Source organism: Macaca mulatta, chromosome X, assembly GCF_049350105.2.
Source record: "Macaca mulatta isolate MMU2019108-1 chromosome X, T2T-MMU8v2.0, whole genome shotgun sequence".
NCBI lineage: Eukaryota > Metazoa > Chordata > Mammalia > Primates > Cercopithecidae > Macaca > Macaca mulatta.
This window is the reverse complement of record NC_133426.1, coordinates 70,556,659-70,584,480: the sequence shown is the minus strand read 5'-3', so window position 1 is coordinate 70,584,480 and position 27,822 is coordinate 70,556,659. Positions and strand designations below refer to the sequence as shown.

Here is a 27,822-nt window from a genome sequence, read left to right as displayed (position 1 = left end):
CAGAATCATTACATTTTCCTAATTGTGTTCTTATATTCCTCAGTTCAGTTGATGACAACACCATCCAGCAGTCCCTTGCCCAAGCAAGAAACTCAGGAGTTTTCTTCCTCTTCCACTAGACTGGTTGCCCTTCAGACCAGAAGCTGTGTGTAGTCCATCATTCTGGGTAATGAGTGTGTCACTTAACACAGGGCCTGGCACAAAGGAGATGCCCAATGAGTGGTAACATCACACTTTACTGGTGGATGCTGGCACTTAAGCTTGATATTAGGCCTGAAATGCCTCATTTGACTATGTTCAGTAAATACATGCTCATGACAAGTTTGTGCCAAACTCTCTGTTGAGTGCCGAGGATATGAAGATGAACAAAATATTCTGCCCTGGAAAACTGGGTCTAGGTCTGCACAATAAAGTGAATCTGTGCATAAGAAATCATAGGCTCATGTGTGTTTATATTAAAAACTGGTTTCGGCTGGGCGTGGTGGCTCATGCCTGTAATCCCAGCACTTTGGGAGGCCAAGGCGGGTGGATCACGAGGTCAGGAGATAGAGACCATCCTGGTGTGACAGAATGTTTGGTGACTGGGCAGAAGGCATAGAAGACTAGTCCCTGTGACAGGAGAAGCACAATAGTGCCTGGGACTATTTCAAGCCTGCCACCTGACTACTTTGCACACCTCCTCTCTCCCTGCTTCCACAACTGAGACTGCTCTGGCCCTTTGTTTCCGTGGACCCCAGGTTTGCAAACTGCCTTCTCCAAATCATAATCTTGGTCTAATTCAGAGAATCAAGGTTCTGAGTGAAATGCGAGCAAGTGGCAGTGACCAGAGGCACGAGGTAGGGAGGAAGTCTATAATGGAGATTCTGGAAAACAAAATAAACTTCCAAATCAGGCCTACAAATGAGAATCAGGACTTTGCAAAGCAGGAAAGCATAGCCCCAGGGAAACTTTTATAGTCCAGCCATTCAGATGGGAAAAAAAGTTACATAATGAGCCAGCAGCAGCTCCCTACTCCTCACCATTTATTTAGACTCGGTACTAGGAAGGGAGTCTGATGTTCAATATTGATTTTTGTTGGCAATGTATAGAATGTCATGGAAGGTCATGGAACATCTATATTTCCTATAATATTCCGTGGAAGGTCATGGAATACTATAGAAAAAAAATGAGTTGAACTCTCAGATCTCAAAGATATCAAGAGAGCCTGATGATGCTTACCCTCTCCTTGTGGAGGCGGGGTGATGGACTGGCCCAGAGAAAAAAAAAAACTAATTGGCCAAGGTGTCCAGCAAGTCTGAGGTAGAGCTAGAGTCAGATCCCTAGCAGCCATGTCAGTTCCTGTGCTCTACACATGCAGAGGCAGAAGTCCACCTCTTACCAGTTCAGCAGCTGGATCTTTTCAAGACTGTCAGGACCCAGAAGCAGCAGAGAACACTCCTGCAATGCAAAAATAGCACGCATTGTTCTCTAATCCTTCTCTCTATCCTCAACTTTAATCCACCCACCTCCCTTTTTAGACACGCACAGAGTTTTAGGGCTGGGCCTTCTGGATATTCTTGAACTAGAGGTGGAACTAGATTCTTTGTTGCCTCCGCTCACCTGGCCCTGGCAGCCACTGATGCCACTTAATGTCCTTAGGCTAGAGACCCAAGTTCGGCTGGCTCCCTGCCACATCCCACACACAGTAGCAGACAAGGCTGGTACAGGCCTCCTCATTTTGTCCTCAGCCTGACCTCCGGTTTGGGCCCAGACAAGATTTTCCTCTCGATATTTAGACTTTTCAGGAAAAAAGGCCTGCACAAAGCCAGGCTCACAAAGGATAGGGGGAAGGGGGACTCTGAAGACCTTGGGGATTCCCTCCACATTCCATAGAAGGTGGGAAATTTGGGTGAGGGTCAATCTATGGAAAACAGGTATCATCTCAGAGAAGAAAAGTGAAAGCAATCCTGGAAGGGGAGCCCGGGGCTCTGTATTCCAAATTGGCCCATGTCGCAGGCCGGCTGGGTAACTGTGGGGAGGGGCTTTCCCTACTCGGGGCAGCAGAGGGCCCGTCGGTAACGGGTGGAAGTTGGCCTCTATGGTCTTAGGGGCACCGGTGTGCCAGAGAGGCGGAGGAAGTTAGGGCGCAGGCGCTGCAGCTGGCTTTCCTGGCAGGTGAGTCCCTCCTCTGGGTGGCCTGGCGGCGCGATCCGCAGGGCCTTGTCTCTACGACTAAGGAAGGGCCGGCGGAGGTGCTAAGGGTTTCTGCAGTCTCCCCAGGTTCCTCAACCTCTCTGCCTCGTTACTCCCCGCCGGCCTCTAGCTCAGGAATAAACGGCCTGCTGGCGTCCAGGGCACACGCGAATGCACAGCGGCCACGGAAATGGCAGTGCGTGAAAACCGAAACCGAGCTCCAGGGATCCGGCGAGCCCCATCCGGGCAGGACCGGCTCCTTGAAGCCACGGTGCAGCCACGCCACTACCAGCCCGGCATGGGGGCGGGAGTGGGGAGCCCCAGCCAGTGGTTCCGCACCCTCTCCGCCCCCTGCCAACACCACGCCTGCACTTATTTGCATTTAAAGAGAAACGCACCAAGGAAAACAGTGGGCGGGCCGGGGCACGCCTTCCCACCATAGCGATTGGACCATACGCCTGCCAATCAAGACGCAGATGCCCCACCCGGTGGCCTTGGAGTACTGGGGGAGGGGGTATGGGGGAGCTTCCCAAAGCCTGGGGAAGGGGAGTCAGTGCTGGAGGTGACTGGAGCCGCGGCGGCGGCGGCAGCAGCTGCGGTGGCGGCGCTCTCAGCCGCGGCAGCCGAGGCTGCAGCCCGGCCCAGGGCGGCTCAGCGGACAATAACCAGGCTAGGAACCTGACCCGGCCGGGTAAGCGTTGCGTACAGCCAGGAGCCTCCGCCTGCCCGCGGTCGGGTGCATTCCCGCGTGCTCTGCTCCTACGAACTGGAGAAGGGCGCTAAGGACTGGGCGGGTCGGAGTCCCGGTCGCTCGCCCTTCTCCTTTGGAACCCGGTTTGCGGAGTGTCCGGTGGAGAGGCCGAGCGGCCTTGAGTCCCCTGGGCACAAGCGACCACGGCTGGGGAGAGGGGGGAGGTTGGGGAGGGAGGGTAGGAAGGCAGGCTAGCCTGGGCCATGCCTCCCGGCTTTCGGGGGGGCGGGGATGGGCCCGCACGTGCTGCCGCACAGTCCCGGGAAGGGCGCCGCCAGCCAGCACCCCAAGCCATGCATTTGTAGGCCGGGAGCTCTGCAGCTTTGTTTTAGCACATTTGCTGGAACAGCTGTGTAACGCGGGTACCGCTCACCCCTCACCCTGGCTGCCTGGCTGCCGCCCCTCCCCTCCCCTGTGCATCTCCAGCCTCTCCCTCCTTTCTGCGGACTCAAGCTGGCGTGCTGGCTTGGGCCCGACGGAAACCGGCTTTGGCGTGGATTAGGACATCCACAGACTGCCCCCTCCCCAGAGGAGCTCAGTGGGGCCTGTGGGCTGAGCTCAGTCGCACACTTCCCTTCAGAACCTTGGCCTTGCGGCCCCAACTAGCCGCGCCCCTCCTCCTGGGCCTCCCGGCGCATCTGGCGCCCGCCCCCGCGGTCGGGCAGGCTGGCTGGCAGCCGGGCTCTTGCTGGTCCTTGGGTTAGAGCAGCGGCGCAAGCTAGTCCTTGAGTTAGAGCTGCAAGGCCGCTTTGTCTCCCGCCTCGCCTCACCTCCGTTTCCCTTGGAGGATACTGGCCGCGTTTTTCTCTCCAGCCTCCCGTTTAAAAATAGCGATAGGCACGGTGTTTTGGGGGCATTTCCTTGCCTGAGGCCGAAGGAGCCCTCATTGTAGTACGGAACGTATCATACCGTCTCTGTGTGTACAGGAGAGCTATCGAGGTGGCTAACCCCTCCAACTTCGCAGTTACTTAACATACCCAGCTCTCTAGGCCACTGTCATTGTCTCCTGGAGACACTTCTGACACTGGTGACCGCCCGAACGCTGGACTTTGCTTGGCTCCCCCAGTGGTGAGGGGCTGCGCCGGCTACATGCGTCACAGCCCAAGCGCCTAGGCAGCAGCTGGACTGGTCCCTCAGAGCTGGTCTCCGTTTGGCCAGGCTCCTCTTGGCAAGGGCTGCGGGGTCAAGGCGAGCCTTGTTCAACGCACAAATACCTCTCTCTGCGGCTCTGCCTGCCTGCCTGCTGCAGCGGCGTGGGCATGGGCAAGGCGGAGGGCACTGCACTGTTGGACTGCCTGCCCCACCAGGATTCCAGCAGAGCCCCCTCCCCCAGTGCGGCTCCCCTCATTCGGCCCCACCCACTGCACAGTCACTGCACCATGGTGCACCTCTGGCAGTGGGCTCTCTAGGCCTTTTTGAGGAATAGGACAGAGAAAGCCACTGAGGGACTTGGTAGGCTCTTCTTGGACCTTTGATTAATCTCTGGTGTGGAGAGTCATGTGGGCTGCAGGGCCCAAGCAAAGCTTGGGCACTTTGAGGAGGGGCAATGAGACCCAGTAAATTCCTCACTTGGAGGAAGGCTAGCTCTGGATCTTTATGACAGGAGCCAGGACCACAGATATCACACTACAGCCACCTCCTCCCACCTTGATTAGGCCCCAACACAAACCTCTACTTGCAGCTGGGCATCTCTAGCCCAGGGCTGGACCTGCCCTCTGCCTTGTCTTAGGCCAACAGGCACCTAATGTATCTGCTCTATGTAACTCCCTTGCCCACACCCAAACCCACTCAGCCTACACCTGTCCAAATCTTCTTCCTTCTCAGACCCCAGTTCTGGGCCTACCTTTTCCTTGGTGCCTTTCCTGCCTGGCTCTTGCCCACCCATGATGACTTCTTTCTTCTTGGAACTCCTCCAGGGCTGCCTCCTTCTCCTGGGCATATTCAGGCTTAAATTATAATAGGATGCAGACTATAATTAAGTTGGCCTGCCTCTGTTTTGTCTGATATCATGGATGTCTGGGTTCTCTCAGAACCCTTTGGAGGAGTAAATAAAACCTGGACCTCAGCCACAACCCTCTCAAAGCCAAGCAGTGCAGAGCAGTTAACGATTGTTCCGGAAGGACTTGCTTTCTTTGTAGAGTTTTTGAGTAGACCTTTACCTTTCCAACTTGTGCTTGCCCTGATTCATATGAAAGTGACTAGAGAAATGGTAGTCAAGGCTCAGATATGTATTGTATTGAATGTGCCTAATGAGGATGGATTAGAAGGGGGATGATTGCAACTACAAGAAAAAAAAAATAATGATATATCCTCTCCCAACAACAGGCTCAGGATTTGGAATGCTCAGATCCCAGACCATGCATATCTTTGGTTGCTGATTCATGAGCCTAGAGACAAACTATGTGAAGAGAGATGAAAGATCTGTATAAGCAGGGGGATCATCCTTGGAAGCTGCCAGAAAGTAGAGGGGTTTGGTAGGCAAAGGGTAAGCAGACCCAGGAATGGGAGGAGAGAAAGCGATTGACAGGCAGGGTGAGGGGAGTGAATGAGTCTATTCTGGTTGAGATGGTGTGGCTCAGAGGTAGAGAAGAGATTGAGGCTCAGTGATGGGGTTTCCCAGATGACAGGCTGTGGAATGGGAATCTGATCCTTTTAGGGGAAGGGGGCATCAAAGAGTAGAGAATTGGCAGGGAGTTGCTATTTTTGTATATAAATATGCTGTAATACAAACAAGGTTTTTGAATGAGTGGTAGAATGGGATCTTAAAAAGGGATCAGAAGCATGCTGCAAAGTCAGCCAGTTAAGAGGCCACCTTTGGATCTGGAAGTAGAGCTGTGGGCAGGCTACCTCCAAAGGAAAGTTTTACTATGTCAGCCTCCCTTTGGCATTGCAGGGGAAAGGGCAGGAAGAGGTGGGAAGTGGGGCCTAAATACCAACATGGTTGGGACCGAGAAGTGTTCCCCAGGCCTCTGCTGAACACCTTCCTCTCAGATAGGCAGTCCTTGGGGAGCACCAGTTTGAACTGCTGTGCTTACAGATGAGAATCCTGAGCCTTGGAAAGCATCAGGGGCTTGCTTAAGGTCACACAGCTATTTAAGGATAGGCTCCTGCTTCCTGTGCAGTGGCTCTTTCCACTGTGTCCCATGGAACCAGCAGCTTCCAATCAATGCAGATTTCATTAACCATCCCCTTCATCTTACCTCCCTCATTCCCGAAGAGGAAATGGGGACTGAGTTAACTTGGGAGCTTCATAAGGGGAACCTTTCACTCGTTTCATGTCTCTTTTGCCTCTTGGTCTTGGTCTACAGCTTTGCCAGGACTGAACATGTCAAAAGGAGAGGAGATAGTTGGAAGAATTTGGCAGTCTAATGATCCCCTCCTAGTATAGTGGAGGTGTTAAAAATTCCTTAAGGGCCAGGCATGGTGGCTCACACCTGCAATTCCAGTACTTTGGGAGGCCTAGCCGGGTGGATCACTTGACCCCAGGAGTTTGAGACCAGCCCTGGCAACATGGCAAAACCTCATCTCTACAAAAAATACAAAAAATTAACCGGGTGTGGTGGTGTGCACCTGTAGTCCCAGCTACATGGAAGGCTGAGGCAGGAGGATCTCTTGGGCCTGAGACATCAAGGCTGCAATGAGCCGTGGTCACGCCACTGCACTCCAGACTGGGCAGCAGAGCAAGACCATGTCTCAAAGAAACAAAATTCCCTCAAGAACTGTTACATCTCCACTCGTAGACAGTGTGTATGGGAGAAACAACCCTGCTCCACTGGGAAACAGCAGCAAGCCTGGCAGGTAGAACCAAGAGGGAGAAGGGGTTTCCAGCCCCCTTGCTTAACAGATAGGCTATCTGAGGCTAGAAGAATGTGCAACGTTATTTCAATTTCCCTACCTGAATCCTGTCTGGGAAGATACAGTGTGGGTGATAAAGGGTTAAGCCCCTGAGGCAGTATTTCATAGCCTTTCTGTGTCACTCATTCCTGGGTCACCTGCCTCATTGCCCAGTTCTTCTCAGGGCTAATCTGAGCCTGTCATGCTGTAGTTAAACCTTGCGTGTGTGTGTGTGTGTGTGTGTGTGTGTGTGTGTGTGTTGGGGGAAGGAGCTGCGAATAGCTGGCCTCCATTGCTCTTCTGCTTAACAATCTATTGGAGATTTCATAGGCATTAAACTCTCTCTCCACCCCCCAACTTCTGTTCTCTGAATTAAATAATCTCAGAGTCTTCCGTCTCCTCTGCTTTGTCTTATTTTTCAAACCTGTGCATGTGTAAGTGTTATTTCTAGCAAAGGCAGGCAGGGAAATCAGAACCACTACAGAGGTACAGGTGCTAGCCCAGTAAGAGTACGTTGCTCCCTCCACCTCCCCTTTTGGAATCAGGGGAAAATATGAACAATGGAGAAATGACCTGAGAGGCTTGGTGTGGTCATAGGCAGGCATACTGGTGCTGCAGTGGCCTTTGTGATCCTTTGATCTGTATTTTGAAATAGAGATTTCACTGCTGGAGCAGGGTTGTTTCTCCCATACACACTGTCTACGAGTGGAGATGTAACAGTTCTTGAGGGAATTTTGTTTCTTTGAGACATGGTCTTGCTCTGCGGCCCAGTCTGGAGTGCAGTGGCGTGGCCATGGCTCATTGCAGCCTTGATATCTCAGGCCCAAGAGATCCTCCTGCCTCAGCCTTCCATGTAGCTGGGACTACAGGTGCACACCACCACACCCAGTTAATTTTTTGTATTTTTTGTAGAGATGAGGTTTTGCCATGTTGCCAGGGCTGGTCTCGAACTCCTGGGGTTAAGTGATCCACCTGGCTAGGCCTCCCAAAGTGCCGGAATTGCAGGTGTGAGCCACCATGCCTGGCCCTTAAGGAATTTTTAACACCTCCACTATACTAGGAGGGGATCATTAGACTGCCAAATTCTTCCAACTACCTCCTCTCCTTTTGAAATATTCAGTCCTGGCAAAGCTGCAGACCAAGACCAAGAGGCAAAAGAGACATGAAACGAGTGAAAGGTTCCCCTTATGAAGCTCCCAAGTTTCATCTCCTACAGTTTTTCCCCCTGCTGGGCTTCCAAGTGGATACTAATCCTCCATCCCTAGTGAGCATGCCTCAAGCCTCCCTCCCCATCTGCTCAGTCCTTCTTGCTGGGGGCTGTGGCTCTTTTCAGGGGAATGAGGAATGGCATGACCAGTTCTGGGCCCCCTCCTTTCTGGATATGTTGGAAATATTCACAGGCCAGACTCAGTGCATTTTGAAAGAGCAAAATGTTGAGGGGTGGTGCAAGGAATGAGGCTGGGCCACAGTGCACCTCTGTCCTGAAGTGGTGAACTAGGTCCAACCAGCTAGGTAACCAGGCCTACCAGTAAGACCGAGGACCCCCAAAGCCAATCCAGTGCCCCCTGCTATGCCTTCTGACTCAGCAACCATTAGAAAACTGGGCACAGGACCACTCCTCCCCCAGCCTCTCAGGGCAACCTGGAGCAAGCAGACTGCCTGGTCCAATCTCCCATTTCTAGATGAAGAAACTGAGGTCCAGAACAGGGAAAGGATTTGCTCAAGTTTACTTAGAAGTCCAAAGCTCCTGGTCCCCAATTCAGTTCCAGAGTTCTTCCTCAAATTACACTCTCCTAGTCCCCTCCCAAGCCTCAGTTTCCTCACTTAGCCTCTCATACAGGGCATGGTTAGTAGAAGGGAGTGGACACATAGGAAAGTCAGAGGTATCTGTTGTTCACTTGACCCAGCTGCTCCTCTGTAGGCTTTCCTTGGCTGCTCTGTCACATCTGTTTCTCTGGAGTTAACTCCTCTCCTGTTCTTCATTTGAACAGGGGTTGGGGAAGGGTTGGCGCCTGTCTGATCTCACTCTAGCTGGGCTAGTACTGACTTAGTGGAAGCCTATGCAGGCAGGCATGGTACCCACTTCAGATACACTTCTCTCTAAGAAAGTTTGGGAGCCTGAGATGGGAGTGGCAAGTAAGTGGCTCCCAAAGCCCCTGTCATTCAAGGCAAGCTGGGCAGGGAGGGGACCTCAAGAGCCTGAGGACAAAGCTGGGGCACTGAGAGGACTCACCAGGAAAGCCCATTTCTAGGGAGAGGTGGTATCTGGGTGACCACATCTCCCAGACTGGGCAAACCTCTGTGTATTTGGAGCTGGGGCCAAGAGGCAGAGAAACAAGGCTGAGAAACTTGCAAGGGGCACTCAGGGAGAGCAAGCCTTGAACGTCAGACATAGGGGTTTGGCCCTTATCCTATAGGCAGTGCAGAATAATTTGGTAAGTGGAGGAGTGATGTGCTGAAATAGGAGTTGTAAGAAAATGAACCTGGCAACAATGTACAGGATGAATGAGATGGGAGAGGGGAGCCAGGGGGTGTTGCGACAGGGAAGGACTAGAGGGAGCTCAGCTAAGAGGCTTGTGTCATCTTCGGAGAATGTGGAGTGACAATTGAGGAGCTGGAGGGGAAAAGGTGCCTGCAAGTGGCCTCATCACAAGAGCCCTTTATTGAATATCTGCTTAGTATGTAGTTACCAGTTTGCTTTTACACTGGTCATCTCTAATCCTTACCACAATCCTGCATGGTACATAGCATTTTCTTCATTTTGCCGATAAGGCATTTGAGTGTCAGAGAGGTTAGGTCACTTTCTCAAACCACACAGCCTATAGAAGGTGAGACTGGCATTCCAGTTCCGGACCAAGAAACTTCAGCCGAATTCGAATTCAGTTGAATCAGCATTGTTTGAGCTCTTGCTATGTGCTAGATGTAGTGACTGTAAGATGAAGGAGGGTCCATTTGAGAGAGATGAATGAACAGACCAAAGCCTGTCAGGATGAATTACACAAAGCTCAGTATGTGAACAAGTCAGTTGAGGGGGGCTGGTGGGGGAATAGGGACAGGAGAGAGAAGTCCCAGTTTGGGGTCTTGCTGAATCTGGAGTTGGTGAGATGCCCCCTGGGCAGGAGGTGCCCCTCAGCAAGAAGGCTGCAAATTAGGGGAGGAGTGAATGAAGGGGTAGCTGAGGGGGCTCTGCCAGCTGCCCCTACAACTCCATCAGAGGGTACCAAGCCAAGCAGCCCTTCCTTCAGGCTCTGACCAAATAGCTTTGAGAGCAGTACTTGGCTATGGGTGTTAGAAATGGATCATTCAAGTTCCAGATGATCTGATAAGTCATTTTCTTTAAATAGCTCAAATTCTGCATCTTTGTCCATATTGGCAGGTTTCTGGTTTTTGGGCCACTCAAACCTATCTCTTAAGGAAAAGGGGAGTAGAGTGACATGTCCTGTAGTTTGAGAGGAGTGGTGGTAGGGTTGCTGATGAGGAGAGCAGCCACAGGCTGGGTTGTTGGCCCCTAGATTCTAACGTCACCAGGCTTTCTAGAATGTGTTTGGTAGGATCCAAACAGTGGCAACCAGTGAGGACTGGAAATGTGGCAAAGAAGGCTTAGCAGGGCTGGTACAGAGGTGGGATGGGAGTGGGAGATTATAGTTCTTGCTGGTGTGAGGGGAACCTTTGCAGTTCTCTCGCTCAGTCTTCCTCCTTTGATTGGTAGCCTGCACGGTGCAGCAGAATGGCATGAAATTGAGACTCAACAGTTCTGGGAGCTAGTGTGGCTCTGTCACCATTTCACTATGTGACCTTGGACAAGTCTTTTCCCAACTCTAGGCACAGTTTCCTTCTCTGTGACAAGGAGTTGCCATCCCCCACCAGGCCTGAATAATGGGGTGGCTGAGGAGGGCAAATGCGGGGTGTGGGAGTAGGAAGTGCTTTGTAAAGTGGTAAATACCCTGAGAGTGAAGAATATCTGTTGATTTGCATTTCCTTTGATGTTGGTACTTTTAGCTGAGTTTGACCTGGGCTAGAGAACCTGGCTAGTTGAAAGTCCCACATAATCCTGGGCTGCTAGCCAGTAGCTAGCTGACTCTTTTAGGTTCCTAAATATCGAAAGTTGGCTAAATGAGCAAGTAAAGCCTCCTATGACATGACCATACAGTTATCCTCATTTACCATTTGCCATTTGGGGAAACTGAGCCCCAAAGAAGTTTGGTGACTTACCCACAGAGCCCTAGGGAGCACCCTACTGAACCTGAGATGATTTTACTTCTAGAAATTGTTCTACCATAGTTTGAATAAAATATGAATAAAAGTTAGTTACTATAATGTTTTGAGCTTCTGCTATGTAATGCACTTGATTTGGTACATTATGTGGGCTGGTTTTACTTCTTACAATAGCCTTAAGAGGTAAGCACTCTCAGTGGCCTCATTTTGCAGTTAAGGAAACTGAGGCATAAACATGGGAAAAAAAACTTTCTGGATTTCCCCTAGCTGGGCAGAGTTGATTCCAGCGCAGAACTGGCCAGCTCTCTGGAGGGCCATCCTCACTATTTTTTCTTTAACCAACCCTCCCCAACATACAGAAGGGCAGGTGGGCCTGAAGTGGGCTTGCTTTCAGGAAAACTGCTTGGAACAGGCCTGAGGAACTATGGCTGGTCAAGGCCATGTCTCTGGAGCTACTGCATAAATCCACATGCTTCTGTTTCTTTCCCAATTCAGCCCTCTCTAAGTTGGCCAAGCTGGCCCCAGGAAGCTGATTTGGAGCAGAATGTGCAAGGCTCATGTTGCAGCTGTCCCTTCTCCTTGAGAAGGGTCTCTAGGGCGGGTATGTGGTTGGCCTCCTGCCTATGTTTTAAGTGGAGAGGAGAAGGAAGAAGCTCTTCCTTTGTAGCCAGCCTTCCACTGGCCCCAGAATGGCCTAAATCTGGCTCAGGGAGCTGGAATGGCCCCAGCACTTTCTACCACAGTCTGCTTTCTGCCATGATAGCAGCAACTGCAGCAGGCAGCCCCTGCAAGGGACCACAGAGTGGCTTGGGAGGGTTCTCTTAACCCCTAACCCACCTGAAACTCAGCCACACTGGTTAAGGAACATGAGGGTTGTGGGGCCCTGCATGTGGCAGTGTCACTTTCTTGGCAGGACCCCCAGGGAAAGCCAGTCCCAGCCTAGGGGATCTGCAGAGTCTGTCGTTTGCTGTCTCCTTTACTTTCTGCCCCACCTGACTCTCCTGGTGAACTCTTGTGGTCCTAAGTAAAGGCAGCATAACCCATTGAGGAAGGATAGCTTTGGCACCTGTTTTGATAGCAAAGAGGATGGAGAAGAGGCCTAGGGCAGAGGTAGCTAGGTGGGGCTGGGCTAGGGAGCTACCAGCTAGACCCTGCTACCTTCCTTCCCAGTGTTCTGGGTGACATAGGCGGAGACACTGTGAATGGCTGTAGGGGTACATGGCTCTGGGAGAGAGAACGCAGAGTACTAGTTTAAGGCTGGTACCTGCCAGCAAAGATGACCCTGGACTTGGTTAGGAGAAGGGCCTGAACTGGAGGGAGAGAAACTCCATCCCAGGGACACCCTGCCTAATTCATCTATCTCCCACAACACACACGGAGGACTTTTCAAACCTCTTAGCAGAGGAGTTTGTGTAGATACACACACCTCTTTAAAATCCCCTTATATCTGTCTCCCTCTCAGCGTGGACCAAGGCAGCAAGTCCCTGAGCTTCCCACAGTGAGTGAATAGCTTTCCCAAATGAACAGCCTTTAACACATGGCCAGTCGCTTCCTAAGACACTGGGATCTGACCTAGAAGGAGTAATAATAACAGTAATGACAGTCTTTCTCATTTGCACTGTACTATACAGTTTATGAAGTGCTTTTTTTGTGCCTATTATCACATCAAATCGTCACACCACTGTAGTGGGCAGGTAGAAGGATAGGTAGAGGAGCTGTTTTGATCTCAAAATAGCTCACAAGTACCTGAGTTTCAGCAGGCTACATTGGCACATTCAGGGTCCCTTGGCAGATGGGAGGCTGACATGGCCTGGACCCCAGCCCTGTGGTCCATGGCTCCTTCCACAACAAACTGCAGCTCCCTGTGGCAGGAAAGGGGACAATACAGAGAGAGGTGGGTGGGCTGGCCTCTACCCCACAGAGCATAGGAGCAAGGGCAAGGGAAAGCCCAAAGAGACTGTCCTCCAACTGGGGCATCAAGGCTCCGGAAAGCAGCCTTCTTTGTGATTCAATTTGCCTAATCACTCTGTTCCCAGGAACTCCAGCCCCAAACCCAGCAGGACAAGTCAGCCTGTGATTCACAAGGATGTCTAGGTCCATAAGGTTTTTCACTTGACTCTGAGGTTTTCCTTGAGGCCCAGCCTTACTGTCCAAGAAGTGTCTTTCTCCCTTTCACATTTATCTTTGAATATGTTTACAAGGTATAAAGAATGATACTCCACCAACCAGCTTAAGAAATAACGGGCTATTCTTTAAGGCAGCAATCCCCAACCTTTTTGGAACCAGGGACCTGTTTTGTGGAAGACAGTTTTTCCACGGATGGAGAGGGGGAAGGTTTTGGGATAAAACTGTTCCATCTCAGATCATCAGGCATTTGTTAGATTCTCATAAGGAGAGTGCAACCTAGATCCTTGCATGTGCAGTTTGCAATAGGGTTCACGCTGCTATGAGAATCTGCCTCTGCTGATCTGACAGAAGGCGGACCTCAGGTAATGCTCACCTCGCTCTCCTGCATGCTAGTCACTTCCTGTTGTGTGGTCCAGTTTCTAACAGACTGTTACATGTAGGACTCTCCCTGTTAGCCTAGGAGCTCCCTAGAAGCAAAGGCTGGGAGTTCTCCCTTCTTGGCCTGCCCTGCAGCACTGAATTCCAGAGAGGAATAGAATTTCACAAACAACTCCAGTACTGCCACCCCAACTCCCCTATCCCCAACACCGTGACGATAACCTTACCAGTAATTTTAAGGCTGAGGTAAAAATGTGCTGTGGAAAGTGGGGCATTCAGACATGATAGGACTCCTATTCCCACCAGACCCAGGGACAGAAAACTGGGTGATTGTGTGTTTAGGTATGATTGTGTGTGTATTTGGAAGTGGGAGGGGGCGCTGTCTATTGTGGGACTATCAGTTGCAGGGCTGAGTTGGAATAGTGTGATGTCAAAATATGTCACAGAAAAATCTCTAACCTGAGCAAATGGCAATGCAGATCTCTGTGGAGAGAGGTTCAGATGAACTTTCCTTTTCACCTGCTCTTTTCTTTTCTGGATAACCAGCTGTTATCTTCCTCCAGTTTTAATATTCAGTTATGTAGAGTGTTCTTTATCACACTGATGATTCAAGTGTCAAGCCAAGCAAGGCAGCAGGCACAAAATTAATGTTTGCCAGACAGAAGCAGGAGCTCCAAGGCTAGAGTGTAGCTGCCAGCCTCTTTCCACGCTCATTGCTGGTCCACAGTCTTCCACTTCAGGTGAATGTGTGAATCTTATTACTGTGGCAAGCAATCACAGGCCTGGTGTACTGTCCAGCTGTTCCTGAACCAAGGGTGCTTGCTTCTCTCCCCCTCTCTTCCTCTTCCTTCCCTCCCTTTCCCCTTCCCCTCTCTCCTCTCCTCCCAGATCCCCCATCTGCTGGTGCCACTCTACAGAGAGGGGACACACTGGTGAGGGACTTCCCAGGGAGGGGTCATTGGGTTTTAGCAGGCTGGTCACTGAGCTAGCCGATGACCAGAGGTACAGAGGTATATTGTGGTAGGTAGTGGCTAGGTCTTGTTTTTATTCCGTCTTTGTTGGTATTTGGGCATTTGGAGGATTGAGAGCCTTAACCAGAAGGGTGTGGCTTGCACCAGATTTATTTATTTAAAAAGCTATTGGGAACCTATCTCACACACCAGGAATATGAATCACGTAGGGCCTTCAAGAAGTTCCCTTCCTAGATAGAGAACTAGATGGGGACAAAAATAATAAGAGGAGGAGAGTAGAGGAGAAACAGTCTACCTCATGGTTCTCAAGGGGAATTTGGGGTTCCATTGATGACCACATTAAAATATCTTCCCAACAGGACAGCCAATAGAGGGTCTGGCTTAGACCCACCCTCATATCACCTCTCTGAGGGAGAGATGTTGGTAGGCCTCTTGGATGGCGATATTGAAGCCCAGAGAGTACCTTTCTTGAGGCTCCCATTTCATTGTCTTAGCAGGTCCTAGATTGCATACCTAGTTTTCGGATCTGTGAGGCTCCTGTTCTGAGATTCTGAAGCCTGAGCATGGTTCTGTAGGCAATTTAGGAAGCTATGGATGGGAGGTGAAACTTCAGGTCCACTTTTCAGTCTCAGATGAAATGTCAGTGAGAGCCCAGACTAATGTGAAACTGAAGCTTGACTCCAACAGAACCCTGTGAGGACTCAATAGACTGTTTTGCCAGATACTTTTCAAAAATTCTGTGATATTGGAGCCAACATCCCTTTTTCCTTTCTTGTCTCTCCCTATCCTCATCCCCTTTGATAATTGATAATACCTCCCGCAACCAATAGCACCACTAGGCCTTTCACACAACTGCAGGTCCCCCTGCCAGTGGTCCCCTGAGCTTAGGATGGTCTGAAGGGAGTGGACCCAGCAAGAAGGTAGTGGGTGAAGGCTTCTTGTTGCTCAGTGTAGAGTTTTGCTGCCTTGGGGCCCAGAGGGAGCTGGCCCAGCAAGCCAAGCATATCGAGTGGATTAAGATTTACCCCACATTTCCCCTTACTTTCTTTCTCGTTCCGCTCAAGCCTGATGTCCGGTGAAAGCAAACCCAGCCTGGATGCTTGCTCACTAGTATCTGTCTCTCTGTCTTTGTCTCTCCTATCTCCTCCAGACCGCACTGTGATGCTTCCTGACTGATAATGTTATAACAGTGCCTGGAAGCCTGAGGCTGAATTTCCAGCTGGACGTACCTCAGTTGTCCCCATCATCATGGAGACCCAAAAGGATGAAGCTGCTCAGGCCAAGGGAGCTGCAGCCTCTGGGAGTACCCATGAACAAACGACAGAAAAAGGAGCCAAGAACAAGGCAGCTAAGGCGATAGAAGGACCAACATCAGAGCCATCCTCATCCGGCCCAGGTAGGCTGAAGAAAACTGCCATGAAACTCTTTGGTGGCAAGAAGGGTATCTGTACTCTGCCTAGTTTCTTTGGAGGGGGACGGAGCAAAGGTTCTGGGAAAGGCAGCTCCAAGAAAGGTCTCAGCAAGAGCAAGACCCACGATGGCCTGAGTGAAGCAGCCCATGGCCCTGAAGATGTTGTCAGTGAAGGAACTGGCTTCTCCCTGCCTTTGCCTGAATTACCCTGCCGATTTCCCAGCTCTCAGAGCGCCCATGGGGCTTTGGAGACAGGCTCCAGATGTAAGACGTCTGTGGCTGGAGCCACAGAGAAAGCTGTGGCTGAGAAGGTTCCATCTATGCCCAAGCCAAAGAAAGGCCTAAGAGGCTTTTTTAGCAGTATCCGCCGTCACCGGAAGAGCAAGGTCACTGGGGCTGAGCAAAGTGAGCCAGGGGCCAAGGGGCCTGAGAGGGTCAAAGCCAGGCCTCATGAGCACGTGAGCTCAGCCCCTCGGGTGCCCTGCCCTGAGGAGACCTTCCAAGCCCCTAGAAAGGAAAATGCTAACCCCCAAGATGCCCCTGGGCCAAAAGTTTCTCCAACACCAGAGCCTTCTCCACCAACTACTGAGACAATGGCCTGTAAAGATCCAGAAAAACCCATGGAGGTCTGTGCCTCAGCACATGTGCAACCCAAACCTGCCCCTGAATCCAGTAGCCTAGAGGAACCCCATAGCCCAGAAACAGGGGAGAAGGTAGTAGCAGGAGAGGTAAACCCACCCAATGGCCCTGTGGGGGACCAGCTGAGCCTCTTGTTTGGGGATGTGACATCCCTGAAAAGCTTTGACTCATTGACAGGTTGTGGTGACATTATAGCAGAACAGGACATGGACAGTATGACAGACAGCATGGCCTCTGGGGGCCAGAGAGCAAACCGAGATGGGACCAAGCGAAGTTCCTGCCTGGTGACCTACCAGGGAGGTGGGGAGGAGATGGCCTTGCCAGATGATGACGAGGAGGAGGAAGAGGAAGAAGAGGTAGAATTAGAGGAGGAAGAAGAGGAGGTTAAGGAGGAGGAAGAAGATGATGACTTAGAATATCTGTGGGCAACTGCTCAGATGTATCCAAGGCCCAATATGAACCTGGGCTACCATCCCACCACATCCCCAGGCCACCACGGCTACATGCTCCTTGACCCAGTTAGGTCTTATCCTGGCCTAGCCCCTGGGGAACTTTTGACTCCTCAGAGTGACCAGCAAGAATCCGCCCCCAATAGTGATGAAGGTTATTATGACTCCACCACACCTGGATTTGAGGATGATTCAGGTGAGGCCCTGGGGCTTGTCCACAGGGATTGTCTACCCCGAGACAGTTACAGTGGAGATGCCCTATATGAGTTCTATGAGCCAGATGACAGCCTTGAGAACTCTCCACCTGGAGATGACTGCCTTTATGACCTCCATGGTCGAAGCTCTGAGATGTTTGACCCCTTCTTAAACTTTGAGCCCTTTTCTTCCTCCCGGCCACCTGGGGCAATGGAGACAGAGGAAGAACGGCTAGTGACCATCCAGAAACAGTTGTTGTATTGGGAGCTTCGGCGGGAGCAGCTTGAGGCCCAGGAGGCACGTGCCCAAGAAGCTCATGCCAGGGAGGCCCACACCAGGGAGGCCTATACTCGAGAGTCTCATGGCAGGGAAGCCTATGCCAGGGAGGTCCACACTTGGGAAGCTCGTGGCAGGGAGGCCAGAACCCGAGAAACCCAGGCCCGAGAGGCTCGTTCTAGAGAGACTCAAGTCCGAGAGGCCCAGGCCCGGCAGGAGAAGCCCGTCTTAGAGTATCAGATGAGGCCCTTAGGCCCATCAGTGATGGGCCTGGCAGCAGGGCTATCAGGGACCTCTCAGATTTCCCACCGGGGAATTACCTCAGCTTTTCCCACCACTGCGAGCAGTGAGCCAGACTGGAGGGACTTCCGTCCTCTTGAGAAGCGTTATGAAGGAACCTGCTCCAAGAAAGATCAAAGTACCTGCCTAATGCAGCTCTTCCAGAGTGATGCCATGTTTGAGCCAGATATGCAAGAAGCAAATTTTGGAGGATCTCCCAGGAGGGCCTACCCTACTTATTCACCCCCTGAAGATCCAGAGGAAGAGGAGGTTGAGAAGGAAGGGAATGCCACTGTGAGTTTCTCACAGGCCCTGGTAGAGTTCACCAGCAATGGAAACCTCTTTTCCAGCATGTCCTGCAGCTCTGACTCTGACTCATCTTTCACTCAAAACCTCCCTGAGCTGCCTCCCATGGTGACCTTTGACATCGCTGATGTGGAACGGGATGGGGAAGGCAAGTGTGAAGAGAATCCTGAGTTCCACAATGATGAAGATCTTGCAGCCTCCTTGGAAGCCTTTGAGCTGGGCTACTATCACAAACATGCCTTCAACAACTACCATAGTCGATTCTACCAAGGCCTGCCCTGGGGTGTGAGCAGCCTCCCTCGATACTTGGGACTGCCTGGCCTGCACCCTCGACCTCCACCTGCTGCTATGGCCCTCAACAGGAGAAGCCGCTCTCTCGACACTGCAGAGACCCTGGAGATGGAGCTCTCCAATTCCCACTTGGCCCAGGGCTACCTGGAGTCTGATGAGCTGCAGGCCCAGCAGGAAGATTCAGATGAAGAAGACGAAGAGGAGGAAGAAGGGGAATGGAGCCGAGACAGTCCCCTTTCCCTCTATACTGAACCCCCAGGGGCCTATGATTGGCCTGCTTGGGCTCCCTGCCCTATTCCAGTGGGGCCAAGTCCTGCCTGGGTAAGCCCTAACCAGTTGGACAGACCTTCCAGCCAGTCTCCATATGAGCAGGCAACCTGTTGCATACCTCCTATGACCACGTCAATGTCACTATCAGTGCCAGAGTCAAGGGCACCTGGGGAATCCAGGCCTCAGCTAGCTCGACCCTCACACCTACACCTGCCCATGGGCCCTTGCTATAACCTCCAGCCACAGGCCTCCCAGAGTGTGAGGGCCAGGCCTCGAGATGTGCTGCTGCCTGTTGATGAGCCCAGTTGCTCTTCCAGTTCTGGAGGCTTCAGCCCCAGCCCTCTACCACAGGCCAAGCCTGTGGGCATCACCCATGGCATTCCTCAGCTGCCCAGGGTCCAGCCTGAGCACCCCCAGCCTCAGCCCACTCACTATGGACCTTCCAGCCTTGACCTGTCAAAGGAGAGGTCCGAGCAAGGTGCCTCTCTTGCCACCAGCTACTCCTCCACTGCCGTGAATGGAAACCTAGCCAAGTAGTTATCATCAGTTCTGGAGTAGGGGCACGGGGCCTGAGCATGTGAATGGGGATCAGGGGTTGGGCAGAGGGGTGGGGGGTGGGGTTGCTGTTTAACTTGAAAACCCTTTGGGCCAAGGAAAACTCCTATGAGGTTTCACCTTGGTTTTCCCACTTCCCTCTTCTGCCATCTATGGCCACGTTCAACTCAAGTGCATCTGCCCAGGGAGGCTGCTGCTGCTACTGCACTCCAGTTTTTGCTTTTGAGGTTTCTTCTTGTGACCCCATGCCGGGTTTGGGATGCTGTAATTTTGTGCCTATTCCAGTTGCCAAGTTAGTGATTATATATATATGTATATATATATACACACACACACACATATATATGTATATATACACCCACACCCACACACACACACACACGCACACACATATTTAGCATGCATCCTTGACACAGGCTAAACCTTTAGCGCTTCCTGCCCATTTCCCCCAGTGAATGATGAACCACTGATTAGCAGCCAAGTCTGCATTGCCTCCCACTTGGGGAAGTGGGGCTTATTTGCTATTAGCAATGTGAAATTATGGTACAGATCCTCCCCACCCCTATTCCTTCTAGCCTTGGCATAGCTGCCATCATTATATCAGATGACTATAAGCTATTCATCCCAGCTAGCTGTCCTTAGGATCAAGTAGCATGTGTCTCACAGCCTATCACTGTGGACTTCGGCATCATGACCAGATGGGGGCCTTTTAACCTGTCCTGCCATAGCTTGGGTTAAAGACAAAAACGCTAATCCCCTTGATGGAGCGATAAAATTCATCGATTTGCAAACAGAAGACAAAACAAAGTTCTGTTGTGGACACTGCCATAGAGTCTTGAGCTCTGGAATGATAGGATTTTTTTTTTTCTTTCTTTTAAGCCTGTGACTACCTGAGTTGCAGAAACTTTTGAATTTTTGTTCTTTTTTCCTCTAAAGGAAGTTTTCATAATCTCATCACAAGGAACTTGGTCTTTTAATTGAGATAAGGGAAGAGAAACAACCTAAATTAGGCTTGACTATAGGGGCTGGGGTTTTTGTGGGGTGTAGGGGAAAGATAGAAAATGAGGGTCCTTTTATCACAGCCAGCAAGAGAGGGGATTTCAGACTTTGCAGAGCTTGAGGTATCTCAGTTTCTTAAAAGGGAAAACTACTCCCTTCTCAAGCCTCCCAACACAAAAAGTTCCTTAAGCCTTGCCCACCCCATCATTTGAACTCTGCAATAAGGCCCCAGCTTTGCACTCCCAAGACAGGATACCAAAGGCATCTCAGCTGCTGTTCTGGGCCCTTTAAAGAGCTTTTATCTTCCAATTAGCCAAGTCCTCAGCATCATCAAAGGACAGGGCTTCTTGGCAGTTGCAGCCCTTTATGGAATGAATGGCACCCTCCCTTCTCCTGCATCCATGCAGTTTTCATGTTAAACTAGGTTGGAAATACTGGTGGGGAAGAGCTTGCTGTCAGGAAGCCACTGGAACAGGCTAATCTTGCCAAGCCCAACCTCTCATTAGTCACCTATAGGAGAGGGTTCCTTTTACATGTCTTTATTGGAAATGGCGTATGGAACATTTTTTGCTTGGCTGTGTTCACTCAAATTATGATTATTGCACCCCCACCCCCACATCCCACCATCTCCATGCCTGTTGAGAGAAGTCAACAGGGTTCTTGCCATTCCTGAGATACAGCATTTTAGCTTGGAAACAGATGCTGTTTGCCCTCTAAGTCAAGGTGACTTTGTGGGCAAACTGTTTCTTGGCCAGGGGATGTGTCCATGCTGGTCTTTGTCACCATTTCTCAGATTGGGGTTGGCCGTTACTCACAAATAGCAGACCTGGCTGGTAGAAGCTGCACCCCTGGAAGCACCACATGAATTTGCATGGCACTAACACCACCACTCAAGGGACCCAGACCAGCTCTTCAAGTTGACTTTGGCTACAGATACATTGTGAAGAAATGTGTCTGTTGTGGAGCTGGAGAATGAAAGAGGGTGAGGAAGGCCCTCCTTACCCCAAGCACAGCATTCCAAGAGAGAAGTGCCCAAATTCCAACTTTCTGGCCTCTTACCAAAGCTGCTCTGGGATGGTGGGGCTGAAATTGGCCTGGCTGTTTGGCAGGAAGTAAACACTCACCAAATGCCTTTACAACAGGGAAAAACCCACCTCTTGCCTCTTCTTTCAGGGCAGCTTGAGCTCCTGTCTACATGTGGACTGTGCCAGCCACAGCAGGCAGTAGAGCCATCACCAGCCTCCGGACCCTGCTGGAGAAGGGCCACCAGCCTATCTGGGAAGAGAAAAAGGAGGTGGTCAACCTTTGGCTAAGGGCTGAGAGCTGCCCTCAGGGTCAGGAAGGCAGCATGAGGCATTGTCTCTGAGGGGCAGTGGCATAGCCCTGACACACTTTGATGGGTTTGGAAGGTCACACACCACAGAGTAGGGCCTGGGGCTGAGTGAGAGTTCATGGTTTGGACAGCCTTGCTGCCTGCAAGTCCCTTCACTGCCCTAGCCAGCCCAGGGATAGGATCCTTACCACCTGAAGTGGGGCAGCCAAGATATGTGGCTGCAGAAGCAGGTTCCTTTGAATCTCTAGCGCTAAGCAGTTTATGGCTGAAATCCAACTGCAGCTTAGAGGAGGAAGGAAGACCTGTCTGGGCACCCATGGTGATGACAGCACAAGGTGACACTGGGAGAGCCAGCCAAGCTTCAGGCCTGTTTCCAAACACAGACCAGTGCTGACTTGGTTGGCAGCAAATACGCCCCAGACCACTAAAACTGTTGATATCATGTCCACACCTCCAAGACTATGACTAAATGAACACCATGTCTCCATTGCAAGGTCCTAGAATAACGCTTTTGGATGTGACTTTAAGGGAAAATGGGACTTAGTGAAAGCAGCTGCCTTAATCTTGTTACCCAGTAGGCCTAGTGCCAGACAGCTGTGATCCTGAGAATTCCCAGATGAGACTGATCCTTGGAGAACCAGTGAATGTGGATAGAGAAGGCTACCTAGTAGGCCTCTCCCAGGGCCAGGATGCCAGTTTCTTGGTGCTTTAGCGTCTCCAAGGAAGCACTGCCTTGGGGCCCAGTTCAAGCCAGCCCTACCTATCTGGCCTCAACTTGGGTACCAGGCCACAAGACTGCCCGGATAATGGGTTCAGTAAACACCAGTCTCTCTCCCTCCTTAGTCCTATGACAAGAAGGGAAGTAGCTTCACACACTCAGGAGGCTGGGTATGTACCCTTCATCCTGCTGCCAGCAGCTTTCCTTACCTGTGCCAGTGCCACCACCCCACCTGCCCTCAGCCCCCAGGCCCAGTTGCTAGAGGGAGGCATGGGGTTTAGCAGGGAGACTTCAAGTTTACCCATGTGTATGTTGCATTCAAGTTGTTTTTAATATATATATATATATCAAAAGTCAATTATCTATTTTTATATTGTTTGCATTTTATATTCATGGAAAACAATGTTTATCAATTGTTCTTTTCTGATTTATTTTTAAGCGGTGCTGTTTACAGTTTTAAACAAAACAAAGATGACACAAAAATTGCTGCTGCTTGTGCAGAGGGCTGGCATCTCAACTGCCTAGGGCCCTCCCTCTTTCCCCTCTTCCTACGTTAGCTGTATCACACTGTCCATTCCCTCCCCTCATGATAGGAACAGCAGAAGATGCCCAGGTACTGAAGACAAACGCCAGGTGACTCAGGCGTGTGGGACCTGGTAGACAGCTTGTCATTTTCTGGCTTTATTTTATGTTTTTCTTTCTTTTGAACCCTCCTTCCCCATGTCTAGACCTTCTGAGAGTACTCATGTGCCTTTTTTTTTTTTCCTCTTTATGTTTTGTGCTTTTGTTTTGAAATCAGAGTGCCCATGTTGTGCTATTTGTCTTGTTGAGTTTCTCCAAAGGAGCATTTTGGGGACATTCTCCACCCAATGGGGAAGGCGGGGGGTTTCAGCCATGTCCCTTTTCCCCGAGAAGCTGTGGGAGACAGATGACAATGATGCTTGCACTATCAGGAATTTACCATCTCGTTGAGGAAACCTTTGCATAGGACTTCCTAGGAGCTCAGTTGATTGTGACATTTGCCCAGAAGAGGCTTTGGGGAACTCCTTCACCCCTCTTGCTGCTTTGGGGGAATATCCTCCCCTACCACCATTCCCCCTCCCCTGCCCTGCTCCAGCTCACACGTGGATGGTACTTTGGGGAACAGTGACTTTCAGGGTGATGGCTTGCTGGCCTGATCCCCAACTTTCCAATCCTATAGTCACTCCAAAGAAGAAAATCCACATGGTATGTATATGTGTGAGGGTTGGGTCTATTGAGAGGTGGGACTTTAATTATTGTTATTATTATTGGTGCTTATTTTTCCTGCTGTATATGGGGGTGGGGGTGGGGGAATAAAACAGGAATGTATATTTAGGTCATGTTAAATAAAATGGCTGGAGGAAGGAGGGAAGAAATTAGGAACTGCAGTACATCATCACCCCAGGTGTAAGAGTTATTTCTCTCCCAGTGCAGAAAGGGGAGTGTGGCCCCTGGCTGTACCTGAGCTTCCTCTTCTCCATCCCTGAGACATCACAGAATCACCTGGGTTCTGACCTCTCCACTTCTAGCTCTCACTGACATCTGGATATCTGGATGCACTGCCTGTTTGTAACAACATCTTTGCTGAATGCTAATAAACTTCTGGGTTCAAGAGGGAACCCCTCAGTCACTAATGTGCATTCTTGTGGTTTGTTCCACAGTAGCGTGCCTGTAACCCATGGTTGTTGAGATTGCCCTTGGAGAGAAATTGAGAAACCAAGGAGGTGGTGGGTGGAGGTGGAATGGGGAGAACCTAGCAGGGGAAACAGAAGCCAGGGCTGAAATTGAAAGTAGAGGAAATTGCAGTTTTTCATCCAAGCCATGCCTTACATCCCAGTCAGATGCCATATTGGTAAACTCTATCACACCTTCTATGCCCTAAGACCTGCCTCTGAAGTCCCTGTGCACTGCCAGGGGCTGGCTAGCACTTCTAAAATTAGCCTCAATTTCTGCAAGTATGCGATCTCCCTACCAGCCAGGAGACAAAGATGTGTACCTCCTGCTGATGGCTCAATCAAAAGGTTATGTCTAATGGTGGGACCAGCAGGCCAAGCTGCAGGAATGGCATCTTTTATCCAGGCCTATGGGCAGAGATGCTGGCCAGATAGCTGCCTGCCCCACCTATTCAGCTGTTGGGCTGGGTGGGGGAATGTGGCTTCTGCCACTTATTGCAGGGCATCTTATCCAGTGAGCACCAGTGGTATACCACAGCAACAATCAGTCACCTTGGGGACATGTGCTGATTTCCAGGCCTGTCCTAGCCTAGGTAGGAATCACTTGCCACTTTCTGTTACCACACAAATGCCTACCTGTGCCACCAACCAAGAGAAGGTGATTGTGCTCATGGCTTTGGTTTCTCTAATCCAGATTCTTGCCCTTGGTCCCTGGCAAGCAAGGGCATCTGGCACCTGCTGTAGATGCATTCCTGAGTTCCCCCCAACTGCAATCTCTAAGCAAGCCACTGTTGCTTGAAAGTGCTGTGGGCAGTGCTGCCATGGATATAATTGAAGGGATTCTTAGGGCCCCTTCCCAGAGCAACAAAGAAGCTTGGTGGCCCTCGGTATTTCATGAATCAAGCAAAGCCAATTAAAAGCAAATTAGCAAGACAAAAAAAGAGAAACTTATGGGAGGGGAGTTGATATTTCATAGAAATTGGATTAACTCTCCTGGGCTGTCCAGGGAAGGAAGGAGCAGGCATGGTTGCTAAAGGAACTTTTGGAGCAAGAACCTCTGGGAAAGTCCATAAAATCTCATTATATCCATTAGAAATTCATAGGGGTCCTGGAGTCTGAGAGGCCTGGGTTTCTGCCCAATTTTTGCCCCCAGTTAATCAACTGGGCCGTGGGCAAATCTCATCTTTGGCAAATCTTGGGCTAGATTTTACTTGACTAGTTCCCATATGTAAGTCAGAAGACTGGGCTACCTCAAATGACTCAGGACGTTTTCAACTGCCTAAGTGCAAGATTTCTCACCCTGATTCTGACTCAGGTGGCCTGGGAGGGAGTATTTATTGTTTTACCCACATGATGCTGGTGTGTTGAACCTGCTGGACAAGAGCTCTTCCTGTTCTGCCATGACCACTTTGCTGTGGTCCCCTGAGGAGTGCTTTGCAGTGCTTTTTGGGGTGGGGGGCCAGAGGGGTGGGTGGTGTTAATGGAGGGAATTTCTTAAGAATTTCCTTTTATCATCAAGAAATTCACTTTGGTCAGCTCCAGCACTGTTCTATGGCCTGCTTGAGGGCTGGGGTTGTGCCTAGCAAGTGGTCTGCCCTTGTTCCCAGTTAATGTTTAAAGCAGGCGTAAATCCAACAGATAAGAGAGCTTTTTGTAAGCCTTTTGGAAACTGCTGTGGGCAAGCTGCTAGTTTCCCACTGCCCCACTCCCAAGGAGGTTGACTGGGCTGTGGGCCCTACTGATCATGTTCTTCCTTTGCTTAACAACTCCTAGGCTTTAGCTGAGCTGCCTGGCTTCTGGGAGCCAAAACTAGCCAGTAAGAGCAAGTGACCGGAGGGTGACATTTTGTAGTTTGCAAACTCCTTCCATCTTTGTTATCTTCTAAATGGCCCTACAAAGTAGATGAAAAGAGCAGGTAATTTCATCCCCACTTTGTAGATGAATAAATAGAGTCATGGAGAAGTAGAGTGACTTGTTCATGGTTATACAGAATACTGACTGCAAGTCAGTGTGGAAAAGATGGTAGGGCAGGCTGGGTTAGAAGAGGTGTTAGAAGAGAAAGTTTACTGCTAATAATTCTCCAGGCACAGAATGAATAATATCATTGATATGTGCGGGACACTAAACACTACATTTTCTTGTGTAATCTTCAACTTAACCCTATGACGTTGACATTTGTTGTTATCCCTATTTTCAGATGAGAAAACTGAGACTCAGAGAGGTTAAGACCCTTTCCAAAATTCACCCAACTAGCTCACTGGACTCCAAATCTTGTGCTTTTACCGTTGCACTTTTAGTGAAGCTGTCAGCTGAACATTAGGGGTAACTCACAGCAATGGTCCCGGCAGCTGGCCTCAGGTCAGAGCATCCAAAAGCTGAAAGGGACTGCTAGCTGCCTCCCTATCCCACTGTGCCCAGCCCAGCCTCCAAGCTCCAAGGCCCCCACCCCCAGTCAGCAGGGGAGCTTGGTGGCTGTGGCCCTGGTGGAGTCCAGGGTGGGACTCCCATCCCCCTCCCAACCCCCAGCCTTGGATCTCTGAGAATTGTTTCCCTCCAGGTGAGCTCAACACTACTCTCACTTAAATCTTCTAATAAGTGGCCTGGGAAAGATGATGAATGGCAGAGTGAGTCAATAGACATGAGCACTTAGATGCCTGGAGACAGGGCCTCCCACCACTCAGCTTTCACCGCTCAGACCTTTATCATCAATTGGAGCGCTGCCTCATGAGGAGCTACTTAATTGTAAATCACTTAATAGCCACAGTGGGAAATAGTCTCTTTCTTTGGGGGAATAATGGCTATCTGATGGGCTCTTGAAGGCTGCTCTTTGTTCCCTCAGTTTCTCTCCTACTTTCCCACTTGCTCCCTCTGGATGCCCCAGAACATTTTCTCTGCTCCTTCCAGCCCGTGGGGCACTTCATGCAGCTTTCCAAGGGCTCCTGTGCAGCACCCATCACCAACAGGAAGTGGATGCTCTAAGTAATGTTATGTCCTTTAAAAGGCCGAAAACGGGATGGGCATCCATCTGCATCTTCAGACTCAGATGTGTTAGGGCAAGAAACAGCCATTGTTTGTTTTCTTTGAAGTAACTGAATTCTGACCCCAGACTCCCCATCCAAACAGGGAAGTGGGAAATTCCATGTCAGTCATGACTGGGAGTCCCCACTCCCTCAAGGGTGGCACTGGAATCCAGGGACTATTTGTGGTTCTCAAAAACCAGGTCAAGGGCAACTAATCTCCCATCTGTTCCAGTCGTCACTGACACCCTCATTTTTTACACTAATAGTAGGGGAAGGAAAGCTAAGAGCCCCGAGATCTTAGGTTCTTCCTCCCTCTGAGCACCTTAGGACTATGTCCACCCTCTCCTTGAGGAGGAGGTTCTACAGCTAAGGGTTCCTACAGTCCCAGACTCAGGAACTCTCCCTTCCCAGCTGGGGCTGGGAATGGTAGGAATCTTTCTTCTTTTCTCTCTCTGGGCTCTCAGAAGTCTCTTCCATCTTTCCTTTGCCTGTAGGATATTATGTCTTCACTGTGGTTTGGGGGGTTTTATAAAAGAATGATAGATTTAGTGGCTTCAGTCTGCTTCTTCTTTCTACACTCCAAAATCCCTCTTTTAAGAGGTCTGTCAAGGGCCTGATTACCTCCATGAAGCAGAAAAATGGGGAATGGGGACATAGGGAGACAACATACACAAACATAAATATTTCTAGAAATTACTCTGCCACAGAAAACTTTCTCATTGGCGAAAAAAGTGATTTCACTATCCTAGAACTCAAGACCCCAAGATTTTAGTCATTGCTCTTCCTATAACTCTTGGGAACTTGGGTGATTTCTCAGTCTCAGTTTCCTCACTGTAAATGTTGGGGGCAGGGGTTGGAGAATATAGAATTTCAAGCTGCAGTTCTTTTCTCACCCTGCCCCTTTTGATGCTTGAAGTCCCCTCGTACACCATGTGTCCT

General features: G+C 50.5%; 1 protein-coding gene across 2 annotated transcripts; it reads left to right on the top strand.

The window, feature by feature from the left end:
- Nucleotides 1–1,983: 1,983 nt before the first annotated feature.
- Nucleotides 1,984–23,820, top strand: AMER1 (APC membrane recruitment protein 1). Of its 2 annotated transcripts, none has more exons than XM_077989674.1 (2): nucleotides 1,984–2,154; nucleotides 15,599–23,820. In XM_077989674.1, the coding sequence occupies exon 2, from the start codon at nucleotides 15,697–15,699 to the stop codon at nucleotides 19,099–19,101; it is 3,405 nt and encodes a 1,134-aa protein (XP_077845800.1). In that variant the 5' UTR covers nucleotides 1,984–2,154; nucleotides 15,599–15,696; the 3' UTR covers nucleotides 19,102–23,820. The 2 variants fall into 2 exon arrangements, with proteins under 2 accessions (XP_077845800.1, XP_001096922.3); XM_001096922.5 differs by lacking the exon at nucleotides 1,984–2,154 and adding an exon at nucleotides 2,635–2,863.
- Nucleotides 23,821–27,822: the final 4,002 nt, after the last annotated feature.

Coding starts and splice junctions, on each gene's coding strand:
- AMER1 (XM_077989674.1), top strand. CDS start 15,697: ATGGAGACCCAAAAGGATGAAGCTGCTCAGGCCAAGGGAGCTGCAGCC.